Source organism: Canis aureus, chromosome 1 (assembly GCF_053574225.1).
Source record: "Canis aureus isolate CA01 chromosome 1, VMU_Caureus_v.1.0, whole genome shotgun sequence".
NCBI lineage: Eukaryota > Metazoa > Chordata > Mammalia > Carnivora > Canidae > Canis > Canis aureus.
The window spans coordinates 89,441,020-89,460,947 of record NC_135611.1 but is presented as its reverse complement, the minus strand read 5'-3'; the positions used below and the strand labels follow the sequence as shown (position 1 = coordinate 89,460,947).

The following is a 19,928-nucleotide window of genomic DNA, read 5'->3' as shown; positions in this document are numbered from 1 at the left end:
TCATAAGAATAAAGAATTTCTTTATTAGATATGTTATTTGCAAATATCTTCTCCCCTGCCCCCCCAATAATAACTAATCTTTATTTCATGACAATACATGTCCATACTTTAAAGATCCCAGTAGCACTACCCAATATACAACTGGAAACAGTGGTCCCTAATCTTTGAATGCAGCTCCTCAGAAAGAGCTACCTCCTAACCTGTCACCTGCTTCCTCTGATTTGTGTCTCCATGTTTAAAAATAATCTGCTAATGTCACATTTCTTTTTTAAAAAATAAGTTATTTACTTATATAGATTGAGTGTATGAGCAGAGGGAGGAGCAGAGGGAGAGAGAGAGAATCTCAAGCAGACTCCCCGCTGAGCATGGAGCCCCAAGCAGGGCTTGATCCCATTGCCCTGAGACCATGACCTGAGCAGAAGTCAAGAGTTGGATGCTCAACTGACTGAACCACTCCATGTACCCCTAACACCAAATTTCTTGAGTTACCAACTGAAGGCATAATCTACTGATTTCTGAATTTGCAAGATGAAGGTTTAGCACTTCTACCCCCTCATCCCATCCCACCTATATTTGGCATTTATTTTTAAATTTCTGATTAGGGATGCCTGGGTGGCTCAGGGTGTGATCCTGGGGTCCCGGGATTAAGTCCCGCATCAGGCTCCTCACAGGGAGCCTGCTTCTCCCTCTGTCTATGTCTCTGCCTCTCTCTCTGTATCTCTCAAGAATAAATAAATAAAATCTCTTAAAAAATAAAATTTCTGATTAAACTGAGAATCAGCAAGTAAATCATTACAATCATGTGAATATTTTTTCCTGCTGAGTCAAGTAACATATTATGATTTTATTTCCTTTCTATTTCCAACTTTTCTTGTTCTTAGAGCTAATTGTCACTTTATGTATTTTTTTTTAAAGATTTTATTTATTTATTCATGAGAGACACACAGAGAGAGGCAGAGGGAGAAGCAGGCTGCATGCTAGGAGCCAGATACGGGACTTAATCCCAGGACCCCTGGATCATGTCTTGAGCTAAAGGCAGATGCTCAACCACTGAGCCATCCAGGCATCCCAGCACCTTATATTTTAAAATTTCCTTATTTATCCTGGTACTGTCGTGAATTCTGCACTTTCCCACCAGCCCTATTTCCCACACACATCATGTTTCCTTCCAGTTAAATCTTATTCCTGGCCGGATCTTGCCTGGAGCCCCATCTTCCTGCTCTCAGGTAGCCAGGAGCTCCTTAGGCTCTGCCCAGACATCAAGCTGGCACTGCCCTTCACAGGAAATCCTCTGTCTTGTATTGGGGTCCCCTGTTTCCTAACCCCATGTATTTTTCCTGGATGAATAACTTAGTCATTTTGGTGGAGTACTTTCAGAGAAGCAGTGTATAAGAGGTAAAAATTTTTGTGAAAATGGCTGCATTCTACCCTCATACTTAGTTGATAGTTTGGCTGGGTATAGGGTTTTCCTTGAGAATTGTGAAGGCACTGCTCCTTTGTCATCTGTCTTCGCAGGTTCACATTGGGAAAATCTGATGCCACCCTGGCCTTCTAATTTTTTTTATACAACCTATTTCTAGGGATGTTCTCCTTATCCCTTTGCAGGGGAAGAACATATTGAGCATCTACTAGAGATTGGACATTTTATTAGAAGCTTTACATGCACTAACCTTGTTCAGTCCTCACCAAAGATAACCAAACCTGAAATAGAAATTACTTTTTCTCTTTTCAAATAAGGTAACTGAGACTCAGAGAAGGTAAGTGAATTATCCAAAACATGGAGCCTATCATAGTAACCTATGCTGTAGTGCCAACTGCAAAATCTCAAAGAAATTTCTTCTGTCTCTATCACGTGTCCTACATGATTGTCAGTGGGCTCTGCTTCTCACGGTCACTCATGGACCCCAGCTCCAGAAGCTCTAACTAAATATGTGCTTGCAGGATTAATTGCACTACAGGAAGGGAAATGACAAATCTCATAATGGTTCTCACAGTTTCTGCCTAGAAGTAACATGTTCCATTGGCCAAAGGCTGTCACATGCTATACCTTACTTTCAAAGGCAGTGGAAGTATTTCCATGGGAGAATTCCTTCCTGGCATTTTTCCAGAAGTGCACTCCCCCCCCCCCAAATCCCAAGTCCCAGTAATAGTTAGCCAAGAAATTGGAAAAATGGGAAAAAGTTGTGATTCTTCTGCAAGATTTAAAATGGAAGAAGCAACATAGAGATGTTACTAGTTCAGAGAAATCACTTGGGTCAAGTTGAAAGCAAGACTAAGAAATGCTAATGCACAGAATCAAGGTTAAAGTGACTTTTCCAGGAACCAGAACAGGGCCACCCACCCCAGAAGCCAAGAGCATGAGTCCTACTAGCTGCTTTGGCTGTGTTATGTGTTTTCATGGCCCTGTCTGTTAAGTGAGTCATTCTTAGAAATAAAATGAATATCAGTAAGCTATACATAATATACTTCATGCAAGTCCTATGAGTTATGTTTGAAGAAATCAGTTTTGGAAACAAAATATACCCTTAAATTGGCAATTTCAACACATGCTTCTATTTAGTGCTGTTAACTTTGGTAGGAGATCTGAATGTTATGTTACTGGAACACAACTCACTAACATTCACTGGTGTTTCCCAGTGTTTGAATGTTCCCTCCAGGCCACAGGTCTTTGTAAACACTTTAATGGAAGAAATGCAAAGAGCAGATGATGTGAATATTGTGGAATACTCTGACGGGAAATTAGAAACTGAACAAAAATCTAAATGAGTAAAAGCAGTATCATTTTCAACAGCAAAATCAAAGCCAGGGCAAGAAGACAAGAAAAATAAATATTTTTAATATTCATCATTAAAAAAGGAAATAAATGTATATGAAGCCATATGTACTCTAAAGCTCAACTCAAAGGTGCTTTTGGATGCACTCCTAACAGTTGACCAAATGTCAAGGCAAAAAAGGAAATTGGTCAGGCAGTTAATGCCTTGTGAGTTTTAAATTTTCATTTTAATAATAATACCTTATAGAAATATTTGTTGCTCTACATTCCATTTTTATAACAATTTTCATTTGACGTTTATCCTATGTCTCTTTTCCTTTTAATATGTTCTATTGTCAAATGTCTATCTAAGGAAAGACTGTTTTTACATGTTATTGAAATATATATAATCTTATCATTAGAAAATTATTCATAATAATAATGAATCATGTATTTATTATTATTTTTTAGTGAAAACCTCCAGCAGTTTGCTCCTATTACAGAAAAATGACCTGGTGGCCATTATAGTTGCACATTATTAATTAAATGTCATGAAAAATACAGAATAATTTATGATTTCAGAATTCCTGGGAATTCCCATTTTTTATTCCCAAATCTCAAAGACTGATGCCTCTTAGGAATCTGGAAGTACTAAGCAGTGGGAGATAGGACTACTGAGAGCCTGAAATGACCATACTCAGAAATATTTAGTAAATAGTACTAGGTACCACCCAAATGTTGGAGTTAGAATCAAAATCTTTCTTATTCCAGACTCATATTTTGTCCTCTACCTGAAATTTCCTCCATTGTTACTAGGTATTAATATTCATTCATTCATTATTCATTCATCAATAATAATTTATTGAACCCCTTGTGTGCAGGAATCATACTGGTCTAGCACAGAGATGTCCAATCAGTATTTGTTGACTGCCTAATTACCAGGCACTAAAAGGTGCTCTAGCAAGAAAACAGTGGTTCTGAAGGAATGACACATAGGATACCCACCTTTTGATGGGGAGTAGAAGGTAAAGTCAAGAGAATGACAGGGCAGTTGGAATGGAGAGTATGGAGGATGGCTGGTGGCGTCCCAGTTAGCACTAAAAGTATTCCTGAGACAAAGGGATGAAAGGGGGAAAGTTCTGAAATAGAGCCCCTGGGCTCCTGAGAGAAAGATGAGAGAGTGCCAAGACACATAGCAGACTGAGTAGGACCGTGGATTTCGACATCTCATAGTCCTGAATTCAAATCCTAAATCTGTGGTCTTATCAAATTGCTGAAATGCTTGGAGTCTTGGTTTTCTTGTTTGAGAAATAGGAACAAATCTTAATCTCAAAGTGTATAATGTAAGAAAAATATACTTACGTACTTATAATACATCGAACTCTTGGTACAGCATTTGGAACATTGTAAATCCTCAGTGAGAGCTATTTATCATATTTTATTATCATTTTTGCCTAATCCTCAAAATTCTTGAGAATTTTCAAATATTTATGAGTAATATGCCATATGAAGATTTAGAAATTTCTTCAATGAATCTAGAGTTCTTGCCTAAGGGGAGACTATTTAAAATGTTGTCTGACTTTCTGGAGGAAAAAAAAAAAAAAAGACCCGAGCTTTCATATTTCCTTTTTCATTCAGTGATGGGAAAGGTTTTTCTTAGCCTGTTTGTCCTGAAACCATGGATACAGAATAAAAATAAAATAATGTGGCTGCCCTGGGATTTGAGATGCATGTGGTAGTCAGAAAGCATAAATAAATATATCTGATATGTTTCCAATATCTTCAAGGTAAACGTGGAACCCAGCTCTCCTCAAGCTTGTTGTGGGGTCATGTTGCGCCCTCTGGTGGTCCATCTTTTCAATGGTTTTTCAATGGCTTTGCCCGCCCAGATGAGCAAACTTGAAGGAACTACCTCTTGGTGAGTACTTTTCTCTTCAACAAAGAAGGAGTATCTATAGTTTGGGAGCTGCTTTCTATAGTCAAAGTCCTGAAAATGGCTCGGTCAAATCTGTTTCCATGATTTTCTAAGGGAAGATAGCCTTGTGGGTGCATTGATGAGTAGTAGTAGTAGTAGTAGTAGTAGTAGTAGTAGTAGTAGTAGTGTTTTTCAACAACATTCATTTCACTTTCATATATATGTCACCTTGTACCTGTCTTGATCTGTCTGGTCAGAAGTGCAGCCAGTAAGTAAGAAGTGGCACCATATGACAAATATCCCTGGCAAAGTGGGCTGTGGAGGCTTTGTATACCATGACAGGGAGTTGAGACATAACACTTTAATCAAATGATCCTTATGACAATGAGGAGATACTGAAAGGTTTAATGAATGGGAAGGAGGAAGGGGCATGATCAAATTTATACTGCAGAAAGGTCGCTCTGGCTGAAGTGAGAAGAATGGATAGTAGTGCACAAAATCTTGGAGGCCAGAGGACATTTGGGAAAAAATTGCAGAAGGGCGGGTTTGAGATTATTATAGTCTGGGCCAGGTGGTGTAACAGGGCTGAAGAGGAGAGGATGAATTCCTGGAGATGTTTGGAAGGTAGCATCATGAAAGACTTGGCTCTTAATTATATGTAGAGAGTAAGAAAGAGTCAGGAGTAGAGAATGCTGCCCAGATTTTTGCCTTGGGCATGTGGGTAGATGGTGGCAGTATTCAATGAAATTAGAACTCTGGGGGAGATCCAGATTTCAGGCAGGGACCACCTCAGAGTTCAATTTAGGACATGTTCTTATAGAGGAACCAATAGAATAGCCAGGTAGGGAATGCCAGGTCACCTATTCATCTGACTCTAGATCCAAGCTCTTTGTGCTGTGCTTGGCTGCCTCATCCTCCAGAAAGAGATCAAACTCTGGAATGGTGGGAAGAAGGTGCTGTCAAGGATTTTTAGTCCTATTGGCCCAAATGATTTGTCCTGGGTATCCCTTTTGGTCTTAGAGAAGGAATAATGGAGAAGGAGTGCAAGGAGGAAACCTCAATATTTCAATATTCCTTTTTCCAAAAGCATCCACTGTTGTAATACTGTAATGAACTCAGGCAAGAGTCATCAATGGATGCTAAAACCAGTTTGTAAACAAATTATCTACACAGTCTAAAAGTATCTCTATATAGATTTATTATGACAAAAGGAAATAGTTACCTTTAGAGTGAAGAAACCTACTGACACCACCAATGTCCATCCACAGATTATTTATTAATTATAAAAAGGGAAGTATTTCTCACAAGTAAATCATCTGGATACTACTTTAAGCCCATGATCAAAGTTAATGTCATCAATAGTAGGACAAACTGACAACAGGTCCCTCCCAATGTGATGTGCTGAGAAGGACCTGGCAGATGCATAATTTGAACCTGTCCAAAGGAAATACCACATAAACCAAATTCAACAGACATGCTAGAAAACCACAGGTCTATACTCTTCAAGAATATCAGTACGATGAAAAACAAAGGTTGAGAAACTTTTCTGGAATAAAAGAGACTAAAGAAACATGACAGCAAAGTGTAAATAAGTATTTCTAGATTGGGAAAACATGTTATAAAGGAAAATATCAGACTGGTGAAATTTGAATATGGTTGTGTTTAGTAATAGTATTACATTAATGTCGAATGTCCTCACTCAGATCATTATAGTGTGCATTTGTTCTTAGGAGACGCTTGTCCACAAGTTTACATGGAAAGGGTCAGGGTGTCTGCAATTTACCTCAAACATCTCCTGTCTCAATCCATGCAGGCTACTGTAACAAAATACCATAGATCAGGGGTGACTTATAAACAAGAGAAATTTGTTTCTCATAGTTCTAGAGGGTGGAAGTCCAGGATCATTGTGCCAACATGGTTGGGTGAGGTCCCTCTTCCAGGGAGCAGACTTCTTACATTCTTATGTGGCGGAAGGGCTGGGGAGTTCTCTGGGGGTCTCTTTCATAAAGGAACTACCCCTCATCATCATCTGTCTTCATCACCTAATACTTCACAAAGGCCTCACCTCCTCAGAACATCCCACTAGAGGTTCAAATTTCAACATATAAATTGGGGAGTGGGGCACAAATATTCAGCCTCTGACAATATTAATATGCAGCAGTCTCTGACAATATTAATATGCGGGACCCCTGGGTGGCTCAGTTGGTTAAGCTTATGCCTTCGGCTCAGGTCATAATCTCAGGGTCCCATGATTGAGCCCCATGTTGGGCTCCCTGCTCAGTGCAGAGTCTGCTTCTGCCTGCCCCTCTGCTCTTCCCTGCCTTGTGTTCTCTTGCTCTGTCTCAAATAAATACATATAATATTAATAATAATAATAACAACAAATGTATATAGAGAGATAAACCAAGAATGGTAAAATATTAATAACTGTTGAATTAAGAGTATATAATGTTCCATGTACTCTTTTTGCAATGTTTCTATGGCTTACTTTTTTTTCAAGATAAAAAGGAAATACATCTATCCAACCCATACACAAGTAGAGGGGATTCCAAACACAGAAATCTAACCAGTGTGTCTTTTTTTAAAGTCAAATACAAAATAATATTATCTTTTATAGCCACCAAATTCCATCTTGATGAAATGTCAAAATAGAAAACAGGTGAAGGAGTAATTTCCTGCACTGCCAGGCTCTTAAGAATGTACAGTATTTGCTGTCAATTTAGAACCTGCAGTGTTTAGAGAGGAATTTGTTTTCTTTTAAATCAAGGCACCTCAACTGAGAGCTCCCAAGGTCCAAAGAGCAGCTGGAGCATGTGCTGCTGCCAGCAGGCATCCGTGTCCACCAGTCACGTGGCCACGGCAGGCTCTGGAACCAGGCAGGCTGTGCAGCACCGGCTGTTCCTGCTGGGAGCTGGTGGGATGGTGGGGGTGGGATGGAGGTAGGGGTGGTGGGGTCTTTTCCTGGATCTTTCTCGCTGCTCAGGTGAGCTGGTGCAGGAAGTTAGGGAATCAGAGCTCTGAAATGCATCTTGGAAGGCACCCAGGCCATCTCCCTCCTGCCCATCTGTGGCTTCAATCTCCTCTACAGCATCCCAACCAAGCGATCTACCAAGCACAGTCATAGCCAGTGGGCTGAAATCCCCAGACAGCCCCTCCATTTTCAAAAAGCTTAAGTCACTAGAACATCATTTGTCTTAAAAAGAAGCATCAGGACAAAATGTCTACTTCAATCTGTCAAGGCACCTAGTAAACAATTTTTAATGAAAAAAAATGTCAAAACAGGTTAACTAAAATTGACTTATAGTCAATAATTCAAGTCCTGGTGACTGTGTATTTCAGATCCTTCAGCGAGGCATCTCTGATTAACATCATTCAGAAATAAGAGAAATTTATGTATCGGTGCTTTTTCGTCACCTTCTGAGACATGTCCATTTTATGAGTGTATTTTTTAATAAAACACAGGCAAAACAATTATATGTACACATACCATACGCATATGCATATGTATGTGTTCAGATAGCATGTTTGCACGTGCAGAGGTAAGATGTGGGGAGGATAAGTAGGGCATTCCAGGGGAGTGGGCATGGGCAAAGGAGAAAGGAAAGCTTTTACTTTCCACCTTATATGTTTTGTTATTGTTTAAATATTTTTTAACAAGGAGCATGTGCTATTTTTATCAATATAACACGTTTCTCAAATTTTTAAAAGACAACACAAAAGAGAAATCGCTTACATTGAGCTAAAATCTGATTGCCTGGAGTTTGCATTTTTGTACCACACTTTGGGCAACTCAAAATAAGCCTTTTCCTTCTTGCACATGGCAGCAAGTCAGCTATGTGATGCCACCCCTTGGGGACCTCATGTTTCTCTTCTCCAAACTGTGTATTCCAATTTCCTTCGGCTGTTGTGCAGTTGACAAGGTTTCAAGTCTCCCTGACATCCTGTCACCCTCCACTGAGCTAAAGCAGATCAAGTGGGCACAGAGAGAAATTCATTCGGAAGTCAAATGGCAGTTGGTCATCTGTTGAAAGTTAGCAAGCCTGTGGTTCCCTGCGTTCATCCACTAACTTGGCCTAACTTTGTGGGGTCTCAGTGCTCTATTGAGAGATGCATCAGTGATGGACAAAAGCCGGGCCCCTGTTATCAATACCACCCCAAGCTCCTACAGCACTTATAAAACCTGGCTGACTTATCAATGCAAAGCCAGGACAAGAACAACAGAGGTGTCACATGATATCCTGGTCTCACTTATCCAGAATGAAACCTGTGTCAGAGCCTGAAGCTGCTAGCTCTGTGTTCATTTATCATTGCAGTGACCACGCCTTCTGTTGCCCAGTTGAGTCCTGGCTTAATGCCGATTCATCCTTGCATATGATTGATAATGTCCTCTTTACTCTTTTTTTTTTTTTTAAGGTTTTATTTATTTATTCATGAGACAGAGAGAGTGAGAGAGAGGCAGAGACACAGGCAGAGGGAGAAGAAGGCTCCCTGCAGGGAGCCCGATGTGGGACTGGATCCCAGGACCCCGGGATCATGCCCTGGGCCGAAGGCAGGCACTCAACTGTTTGAGTCACCCAGGTGTCCCTGTCCTCCTTACTCTTAAAAGGCCTATGGTTTGGATGAGGAGATATATGGTCACCCCACTTACCACGTATCATAGTAATAACACCTCCTTCACATAGAGAAGTGTTCTTAACATTAAAGAAGAAATTTCTCCCTGGCTTCAGCAACAACATCCAATGCATTTGCAAACCTTTCAGATTCATAGGTGCCAAATTACAGGAAATGAGATGGCTGCTAGCATGGCTTTTCCTCTCTGAGGTTACATAACCACCTTTGAAATGGTCCCTCTCTCCCCCCAACTTTATTCTGGGGAGCCAAGAACTAGATTCCATGAGATAACTGATTTTACCTGGTTAGCTTTCCCAGCCCACTTAGCAAGAAGCATTTGCTTGATGCTCCATCCCCACCTCTCCACCCAGGAAAATGTATTCCCCCTGGAATCAGGAGCATTAACAGTGGTATAGCCAAGAGATGCACGTGACGCCAGCCTACACCTAAGACAAGAGCACGTAACAGAGCGATCCAGAGCATGGACTCGGCCACTTAACTCGGGCAGGTTTCTTAACTACTCTGTGCCTTAGCTTCACCATCTGTAAAATGAGGTTGACAGTGGCCCTACTTCATACAGCTGGCAGGAGGTTTAAATGAGGTGGGTTTTTTTTGTCTTTCAAGTTTTTATTTAAATTCTGGCTAGTTAATATGCAGTACAATATTAGTTTCAGGTGTAGAATTTAGTGATTCATTACTTACAACACCCGGTGTTCATCACAACCAGTGCTCTCTCCTTAATCCCTATCACCTATTTCATGCATTCCCCCCCCCCCCCACCTCCCCTCTGGTAACCATCAGTTTGTTGATGGAGAGTCTTTGATGGTTTGCCTCTCTCTTCTTTCTTTCCCCCCTATGTTCATTTGTTTCTTAAAGTCTACATATGAGTGAAATCATATGGTATTTGTCTTTCTCTGACATATTTTGCTTAGGATAATACTTTCTAGCTTTCTGTTTCCATCCCTATCATTGCAAACAGCATGATTTCATTCCTTTCTATGGCTGAGTAATATCCCATTGTGTATAAATACCACATCTTCTTTATCTATGCATCACTAGATGGACTTTTGGTCTCTTTCCATAATTTGGCTATCGTTAATAATGCTGCTATGAACATCAGGGGGCATGTATCACTTTGAATTAGTATTTTTGTGTCCTTTGGGTAAATAACTAGCAGTGTAATTGCTGGATCTTAGGATAGTTCTATTTTTAACTCTTTGAGGAACCTCCCTACTGTTTTCCAGAATAGCTGCACCAGTTTGCAGTTCCACCAACAGCGTGAAGAGGGTTCCCCTTTTCCTGCATCCTCGCCAACACCTGCTGTTTCTTGTGTTGTTAATTTTAGCCATTCTGACAGGTGTGAGGTGATAGCTCATTGTAGTTTTGATTTGTTATTATTTTAAAACAGTGCCTGATGCATAACGTGTGCTACATAAGCATTAGGCAAATGATAAATAGAATAACTTGACCTTCACTACATGATTTCAGACTAGAATGGTCAGAGAAAAGAATATAAACAAGAACTATCTGAGTGGATCTGCTTGGGAAATTTGAGAATCCAACTGGGCTCTGTTTAGGAAACATAACCAAAGAATAGAGTTTTATCAGCTGAAGCTTCCCACCCATTGCAAACATGGAGGAAATTGTCCTTTTATAGATTAGTGCTCTGGACACCTGCCTGCCTGCCATTTCCTCCATGTCAATAGAGGCTAAAATAGGCCATCCTCATTACTGCGGGGAGGACACAAACAATTAAATGGTTGCTACACTGTATCCTGTTCAAAGACACAATGTCACAGGAAGAAACACTAGCTAGGCCTAGTTGTTGACATTGCTTCATTTACATGAAGCGTCAGTAGGTTTATCTGAGACACACAAGGGGAACACACTTCTTTGCCATTCTCTCCCGTGATGTATCATCAATGTTTGTGCACGAGGCAGATGGGATGTTTCAGAGAGCTGGAGTTCTCAATATGTTGGACCTTATCAACAATATATAAATTATTCTTGAATGGGATCTTTTCTGAGTCTGAGTGCTCCTCCCATTCTCTTGCTGTTCCTTTCCATAGCTGGACCCCCCACCACCTGGCAGTACAAGCCAGCATGGCCCCAACCTTCCTCTTCAAGCCAGCTTTCTCAAGCCCAGTAGTTAATTTACTCCCTTTCTTATCCTACCTTCCCTTCATGCATGAGCTAATATTGTACATTTTCCTAGTCATATGGCTGTTCTGGGAAGTTTCAAGGATATTATGAGTCAATTTCATTAATTCAACACTTAAAGAGTCGACCTTGTGTCTTTTTTTAGGTACTAAGGAGACATCTCACTTGGCCTCCACGTACTACTGTCTGTGACTGATTATAGATTTTGCTTCTTTTAAATATATACATATATATATGGTATTTTTATGAAGGAAAACAAAACAAGAAAAAAAAAACACCACTCCTTTTGCTCTGAATTTAGAACCAGACTCTAATTCCTATTCCAGACTGTCACGACCGCAAGGAAATGAGGAATATCCTTCCATAAAACGCTTCCCCTCCTGATTTCTTTCAGATGCTTCAAAAACAGTCAGAAGTTTTAGGTCATTCTTTGGCCAAAGTCTGGCTCGGGTCATATACTCTGTCTGGGCCTGAGGCTGAGACGGTGTAGAGGAACAAATGACATTAGACATCTGTACTACCTACCGTTGCCAGATTCAGCAAAGAGGGTTTGAATCTCAGGTAAAAATGAATACATTTTTAGTATATGTCTGTGCCATTCAGATCGGTACTATCTGTAACACGGGACAGACCTGTGCCGACACATGACTTCTTGTTCATCTGAAACTCAGATTTAACAGCATGCTCTGGTTTTATTTCGGTTTTGGGTTTTGGGGCTACCCTAATTCCAACCCTCAAGGTCAAAGCCATGCATCACTGGCCCCAGTAAGCACATACAGAGCACGCCAGTGCTCCCACACACTTTTCCTTGTCCCCTTTCAGCCACCCGCCTTATTAGTGTCTAGATATTGCAGAGAGGATGAGGGGAGGTATTTCCCACAGGGATTGATTCCTGATGCGTGAGGCCTGAGTCTTGAAATTCCCCAGGGATGAAGTAGCATCTGTTAGAGCTCTATTATCTTCAGCTGACTGTTGTATTTGCATCTAGTGACGGGGACCAAAGAAGGGGAAGCAGAAGAAAAATCTTCTCTCATGTGCTTTTAGGGCAAGTTTGAGGTTTTAGAGTTAAAATATAGTATACTGGGGCTCAGGAGGTTAAGCATCTGTCTTCAGCTCAGGTCATGATCCTGGGGTAAGGGGATGGAGTCCCATGTCAGGCTCCCTGCCCTGCCGGGAGCCTGCTTCTCCTTCTCCCTCTGCTGTTTCCCCTGCTTGTGCGCTCTCTCTCTCTCTCTCAGATAGATAGATAGATAGATAGATAGATAGATAGATAGATAGGATCTTTAAAATAAAATACAGTATTTTAGAACAAAGAAAAAGTACCAACCAAGATATAAAACAATTTATCTGATACATTAGAATTGTGTATGTATTCATTAGTCACAAATGGAAATGATTTTGGAGGCCATCTCCTCTCCTGCCATGTTACAGATGAGAAGACAGAGACTCAAAGAACATTCCTTTCTGGAATGAGATGGAAGGGGTGTGTGTCTATGTGTGTATATGCATGTGTGTAGTGGTAGGAGTGGTAGTGGAACAAGGCAGGAGAGGAGGAGGAGGAGGAGGAAAGAGAAGAGGAGAAGAAGGAGGAGTTGCAGAACAGGGAAGAGAAGGAGGAGGAGGGAGAGGAAGAGGAGGAGAATTGAGGCAAAACTACCTGACGTCTAAATACCTTCCTGCTGCACCTGTCCTGCTACAAGTTTGTGCATTTCTATAGCTTTTCTATAACTTTAAAACTACTATGTAACTAAAAAATGAAATCTTCCCACTTGTAACAACATGGCTACACCTTGAAGGCATTATGCTAAGTGAAATATGTTAGAGGAAGGCAAATATCATATGATATCGTTCCTATGTGGAATCTGAAAAAGCTAAATTCACAGAAGTAGAGTGGTGGTTACATGGTCTTTGGGGTACAGAAGATGAGATGTTCATCAAAGAGTACAAACTTCCAGTTAGAAGATGAATAAGTTCTAGGGATCCAATGTACAATATTGTGATTATAGTTAACAATACTGTATTATACACTTGAAAGTTGCCAAGAGAGTAGATCTTCAGTGTTCTCACCACACAAAAAGAAATGGTAACTAAGTGGTTGGAGTCTGAGCAACGAACAATGGGTAGTGGAAAGGGAGCTGGGCAGGGGGTTGGGGTGACTGGATGATGGGCACTGAGGGGGGCACTTGATGGGATGAGCACTGGGTGATATGCTAAATGTTGGCAAATTGAACTCCAATAAAAAATAAATAAATGAAAAATTAAGTGGTTGGAGTGTAAGCTAATGGTGGTCATCACATCAAATAAACACATTGTGCAGCTTAAACTTAAAAAAAAATTAAAATATTATGTAACTAATACATATTCCTTGGAGAAATTTCAGAAATACATGCAAACAAAAAGAAAATTCTCTTCTATAAACCCCGCACACATGGATTACTATTGTTACTATTTTAGTGTATGAAGAGAACATATTGGTACGGATGGCCCAGCCTTCATTCTGCCTTCTTTAGGGAGACACACCATATTTTGCTCCGCGGATGGCCCCTCAATCAATAGACTATCATTTCTAGTGGGCTTGCCAATCTGGATGTCATGACCTCTGCTGACTAAGCAGTAGGCAGGTGGCTAGGGTGATATTTCCATCTCCAACTAAATGAGCCTCACAGACTGAAAATACTCACCTTCCTTCCTCCTGAAAGGAGAACAGTGAAGAGATCACCCATTAGTTCCCATCACTCAAACATATAGTACATCCCTGGGTCCTGGGCCTTCTGAGAACTAATCTTCAGCTTTGCCCTCAATTCTCTTATGGTAAATTAATTGCATTGATGGTCCCAATTGGTGGCCTTCTTACTCATGCCCATTCCAGAGGTGGAATCCTATGAAGAGGGGGAATCTAGTTCCACACCCCTCAGATCTGGGATGCCTTGTGATTTGATTTGGCTTGAATGCAGGGGAGGCGAGTGTGCCAACTCAGAGCTTAGGTTTCCAGGGACCTTGTGCGCTCTTTCACTCTCTCTCCCAGAACCCTGACTCCCCTATAAGGACAAGAAGGGCCTATGCTGCTGGAGGATAATAAAACATTTGGAGGAGAGCCCAAGGCCTCAGTCAACTGGCTGCCCTGAGATATATGATATATGGTGTGGAACAGTCTATACTACTGAGATGAATAAATTGATTTTTTTAAGCCACTGCATTTGGGGTGGTTTGTTATGTAGCAATAGCTAACTGATACTTCCATGAACTTCCACATCTGTCCAATAAATTCTTTCTCTTGTGAGCCAGAGTGAATTTCTGTGGCTATAAACAAATAACTCAAATGGACACTTTCTATTCTTTTACCGGAATATGATCATACTCTATATCCTCTTTTGCCTACCTATTTCCCTAAGCAACTGATTTTGAGCACCTTTCCCTAGCAATAAATTGGGCCTAGTAAACAAGGCAAATCTACTAAACGGCACTTCTGAGCCTCTGCCCAAATCCTTTTCCATCATGACATTATGCCCATTAGCCAAAATGCTGTTCTTAGATAGGCCTAGCTTGACCTGTTCAGCAGGAAATGCCTTTGTTTGGTGAGATTATTGGACAGTACAATGATTTTTCACAGTTTGATGTCCAAGAGAAGGACACAGTCATGCCTCAGAGGTGCTTAAGGGAACATTAACATTTCCAGCCATTGTTTACCTCTTTGGAAAAATAAGGCAGTAATTTTTATTCAAAGTGTTCCATTCTCTTCAAAAGGATAAGACAGGGATGGAGAAGACAGAAAAAGAGGTATTTCCTATAGTGACTTTATTTTCTGAAAAAGAATCTGAGTGATTAAAGTTTTCCAGTTCTTTTCTTTCTGGTCATCCTATTTCCAACATCATCTTTCTTCTTCTTCTTCTTCTTTCTTCTTCTTCTTTCTTCTTTCTTCTTCTTTCTTCTTCTTTCTTCTTCCTCCTCTTCCTCCTCTTCCTCCTCCTCCTCCTCTTCCTCCTCTTCCTCCTCTTCTTCTTCTCTTCTTCTTCTCTTCTTCTTCTTCTCCTTCTCCTCCTTCTTCCTTCTTTCTCCTCCTTCTTCCTTCTTTCTCCTCCTTCCTTCTTTCTTCTCCTTCTTTTTTTTCCGCCACCAAATCATAGCTGCAAAGTGACAGGGGGAGAATGCAAGGCTTGTCTGATAATCTGAGTCTTTACACTAATGGAACTATATTAATATCCCCCCCCCAAAAAAAAATGAGTGTTTGTCAAATGCATCTCCTACAACTCAGCACATTCTTCTCTTGGAAGGGGTTTCCTGAATGCATTACCTGCTTAGGCCCTTTCCAACATGAGATATAACTGAAAGTGTACTCTTATCTTGAGTCCTTTTCTTTTGCATCTGATTTTTTTCTGGTAATAATAATAATAATAATAATAATAATAATAATAGCTAGTATTTATAACATTTCCCATGGGATTTTGCTCACTGAATTCTCATAGAACTTCCAGGAGGAAGTATTTCCCCAAGGCTTAGGGAAGGCAAGACTATGTTGCAAGGGCCCGCAGGCAACAAGTTTCAGAGCTGGGATTTCAACCCCATTTTGTCAGACTTTACCACAAGTCACAATGCTTTAACTTGATGCTACACTGCCTCAGTCACTAGGGGATTTTTTTTAAAAGAAAAAAAAAAAAAAACCTAAATCATCAAAGTATGGAACTTATACTTTTTTTTTTTTAAAGTAGAAAGCAATAAATGGTCTTAATGAGCCTCTCTCCAATCCCACAAGGGTGTAATGTTGAAATCATACCTGATCTTCCCTGTCTTTCCACCCTAAGCAACTTCCCTAGTTTTCCACAAAAGCCTGAGGGGACAGGAGAATAAAAGTCTCTCTGAATGAGACACAGGGGACCCTGGTACAGAACCTCACTCAGGAACTTGAGAAACATTTGTGATTTTGCTGCAGACAATTGTGTAGGTACCTGAGAGTGAGAAAGAATGTATGATATGCTGAGCAAGCTCTCTCACTTCTGAAGTGGATTTCTTCTTAAAGGGTGAATAATTATGGGAAACAGAAGAGCACCTACAAGAAAAGCCAAGGCTAAGAATTACAGCTCATTCTATCAGTACTATGCAAAAGAACTTTCTGTGATTATGGAAATATATTCTATCTGTGGCATCCAATACAATAGCCACTGACCTGGTATGGCTGTTGAGCCCTTGAAATGTAGCTAGTGTAGGAGAGGGGACTAAATATTTAATTTAATTTTCATGAATGTTAATCAGTTAATTTTAATTAGTTAAAATTTAAACATAAATAGCTACATGTGGCCAGTGACTGCCATATCAGATGCTACAGCTCCAACTGGCCATAGAAGTGTGGTGACTATCATAGTGTGGGTCATCAGGGAAGGTTTCATATTAAGACATATTTTGAGCAGCTTCAAAGTAGAATAGGGAAGGAAGAAAATGCAATTGGAATGAATAAAGAAGAAAAGCAAAAGCTTCGTCCTAGTCAAACACCAGAGGTTTAAGATTTAAATACCTAGTGCAAGGACCATGGAAGTCATGTAAGGAAGGGAAATAAGTTAGTGGTAAGAAACAGTAGGGTGCAGTGGGGACTAGGGGAAATTAGAGACACTACCTTATCTAAAGCATTGGTCACTGGTCTACTAGTCCGCTCCAGCCAGTTAATGCCATACAGAAATGCAGACTCAGTGATGGTGACTGTCTTATTTTTTGAGAGAAGTCAGAAATTCAGATTTTTATGTTGTCCCCTAGTTTTGAATGTTGGCACCTGTACCAGTCAGCATGAGCTAAATGTTTTCAGCAGACCCTACTGGTGCCCTCCTCGTGTCTGCTCACTTGTCCCTGCACGCCAGGCTGCCTCCTGAACACACCTTTATCTCTCGCTGAAGACATCGTGTGCACACTTGGCGTTTGTGCAGGGCACTCCTGGAAGGTTGATGAATTTGTGCTCTGGAAAGCTGCATTCCACCAATGACAGATGCAGGGGGAGGGAGTGCATCAATACCCCAGTCCCCTCACCTCTCCGTTGAGACAGCTCCGAGGGCTCTTCAGGGTTTCCCCCCCACAGTTCCCCTGTGTGACGGGGCACCAGCTGCCCACAGCAGAGACTGGGAGACAGGGCATCATTCACGGGTTTCCACCCCTACCCCCTCCCAGTCCACAGTCCCCTTCAGATAAAGGGGGGTGTCTCCAGGGATCATCTTCAAATAAATTACTTGCACACGACATTGTATCTCAGCTATTATTTCCAGGGATCGCCTTCAAATAAACGACTTGCACCTGACTCCGTATCTCGGCACCCGATTCCGGAGGGACCTGAACAAAGACGCAGCTGTAACACACAAACTCAGCATCTCGGCGGTGGACTCGGTGACGTTCTGATGTGCCCTCCTATCGTGGTGGGGACTCCGTCAGATCCTTCAGGGACAAAGGCTCTTTTCCACACGCGGATCTCCATCTTGCATGCGAGTTTCTCTGCACGCATTCAGCTCCAGATGGAGAGGCGGCGCCTGGAATGCTGGGAGAAGGATTTTCAGTGACGACACCTAGAAGCCCAGCTCCCATTGGCAGGACTCAGTCACGTGGCCCCTGCTCCCCGCGGGGGGAGCTGGGAAAAGCACCGCAGCGCCGCGCCATTACACAGGAAGCATCTTTCTCGGCGGCTTAAGATTCAGCAAAGCACGTTCCAGGCTAAAGAAACCGTGTCTGGGGATCCCTGGGTGGCGCAGCGGTTTAGCGCCTGCCTTTGGCCCAGGGCGCGATCCTGGAGACCCGGGATCGAATCCCATATCGGGCTCCTGGTGCGTGGAGTCTGCCTCTCTCTCTCTCTCTCTCTCTCTCTCTCTCTGTGACTATCATAAATAAAATAAAATAAAATAAAAAAGAAAGAAACCGTGTCTGGGGGCCACAGTCGGTTTGCTGCTCACCAGTTTGGAAGTTCTCACCCGCACATGAGTCCCAAAAATTGAAAAAAAAAGTTGCTAAGAAGTCAGCCACCCAGCAAGTTCTTCACTTCTGCAGATGCAAGAGTCCTACCTTCTACCGCGTTGGGTGATAAAATGAATGTATGGGAATCAAATCGGTTCTTCACTGACTGATTTTACAATTTCAGGGAGAAAATAATTGCATCTCTGATAGCCCTTGTGTGAGCAGAGGCTCCCAACGTGATAGCTTCCCTTCCTTCCTGCCTTCCCTGCCAAGCGTTTGTCTCTCTCTAAGGAAATGGTCAGTTATTTATTTATTTATTTAATCTTTTTTTTTTTTATTGGAGTTCAATTTGCCAACATATAGCATAACACCCAGTGCTCATCCCATCAAGTGCCCCCCTCAGTGCCCGTCACCCAGTCACCCCCCCGCCCCGCCCTCCTCCCCTTCTACCGCCCCTTGTCCGTTTCCCATAGTTAGGAGACTCTCATGTTCTGTCTCCCTTTCTGATATTTCCCACCCATTTTTTCTCCTTTCCCCTTTATTCCCTTTCACTATTTTTTATATTCCCCAAATGAATGAGACCATATAATGTTTGTCCTTCCCTGACTGACTTAGGAAATGGTCATTCAAATACAGTCTTCGTCTCCTGTCGTCTTTGACCCCTCCCCACCGGCTCGGACACTCTGGTCATCCTGCTTATTTCTCAGACTTGCCAAAGGAGGGGCGCCTCAGTGGCCCAGCGTCTGCCTTCAGCTCAGGTCATTATGATGGGCTCCTGGGATCGAGTCCCCATCTGCGGGGAGCCTGCTGCTCCCTCTGCCTATGTCTCTGCCTCTCTCTCTCTCTCTCTCTCTCTCTGTCTCTTGTGAATAAATAAAATCTTTTTTTAAATAATTTTTAAAAATGTGCCAAAGGAGGGTGCCTTAGTGCAGTCCGGGTGGGCATCTGACTCTTGGCGTCTGCCCGGGCTGTGATCTCAGGGTCTTGGGATCGAGCCCTGGGGCAGATCCTTGCTCAACTCTTGGGGGAGTCTGCTTGGGATTCCCTCTCCCCCTCCCTCTGCCCCTCCCGCTCACGCTCACTCTCTTCTTCTCTAAAATAAATAAATAAATCTTAAAAACAACAACGAAAGCTTGCCAGACGTTCCCCCACCTCCCAGGCTCTGCAGACCCTGCCCCCGGTTCCAGGGCTGTGCGCCCTCTCATGCTGCCCCGTTTCCCCGGGCTTTACCTAGCTGGCCCCCGTGTATCAAACGGGTCTCACCATAAATGTCCTTTCCTGGGAGGGGCTTTCCCTGACTGCCCCAAATCAAGCCCCTGTCTTCTCCCCGCTGCTACGCTCGCTCATTCCGGGTACAACCGTGGGGAACCGTATCTGTTTATCTCATAGGGGTTTCCTCCAGAGCCTGCCGCTTCCCCGCCGGACACCTAGCAGGAGCGTAGTGTCTGGCGTGGTGCTCAAAATAGGTTCACACAAATAAGTGAATACCAAGAAAAAGTCCACCGCTTTGAACAATTTTGTGAGGATACCTTTTATAATTAAAACAGCATACCCCAATCTGTTTTGAAAGTT

At 42.0% G+C, this 19,928-nt stretch overlaps 1 protein-coding gene and 1 long non-coding RNA gene across 12 annotated transcripts in view; one reads left to right on the top strand and one right to left on the bottom strand.

Annotated features, from left to right (window-relative positions):
* LOC144319679 (uncharacterized) overlaps positions 1–14,627 on the top strand; it is a 68,893-nt gene extending 54,266 nt beyond the window's left edge. Inside the window, exons 3-5 of the long non-coding RNA XR_013385436.1 lie at positions 4,540–4,670; positions 11,833–11,999; positions 14,464–14,627. This is a non-coding gene — a long non-coding RNA (uncharacterized LOC144319679). The remainder of the gene's footprint in view (positions 1–4,539; positions 4,671–11,832; positions 12,000–14,463) is intronic.
* The window catches only part of LOC144319613 (uncharacterized), a 103,435-nt gene that overhangs the window by 8,525 nt on the left and 74,982 nt on the right, over positions 1–19,928 (bottom strand). For 7 of the 11 annotated variants that reach the window (XR_013385394.1, XR_013385390.1, XR_013385397.1 and 4 more), the window contains one exon: positions 15,118–15,562. The exons of 1 other annotated variant lie outside the window; for it this stretch is intronic. Coding sequence is in view for 3 of the 10 variants with exons in the window: in XM_077908021.1 (XP_077764147.1) it covers positions 15,261–15,562 (302 nt within the window). In the remaining 7 variants the exon portion in view is untranslated. Of the gene's footprint in view, positions 1–15,117; positions 15,563–16,381; positions 16,483–17,043; positions 18,239–19,928 lie in introns of those variants that run through there. 3 more of the 11 variants (XR_013385401.1, XR_013385406.1, XM_077908001.1) reach the window with 3 other exon arrangements.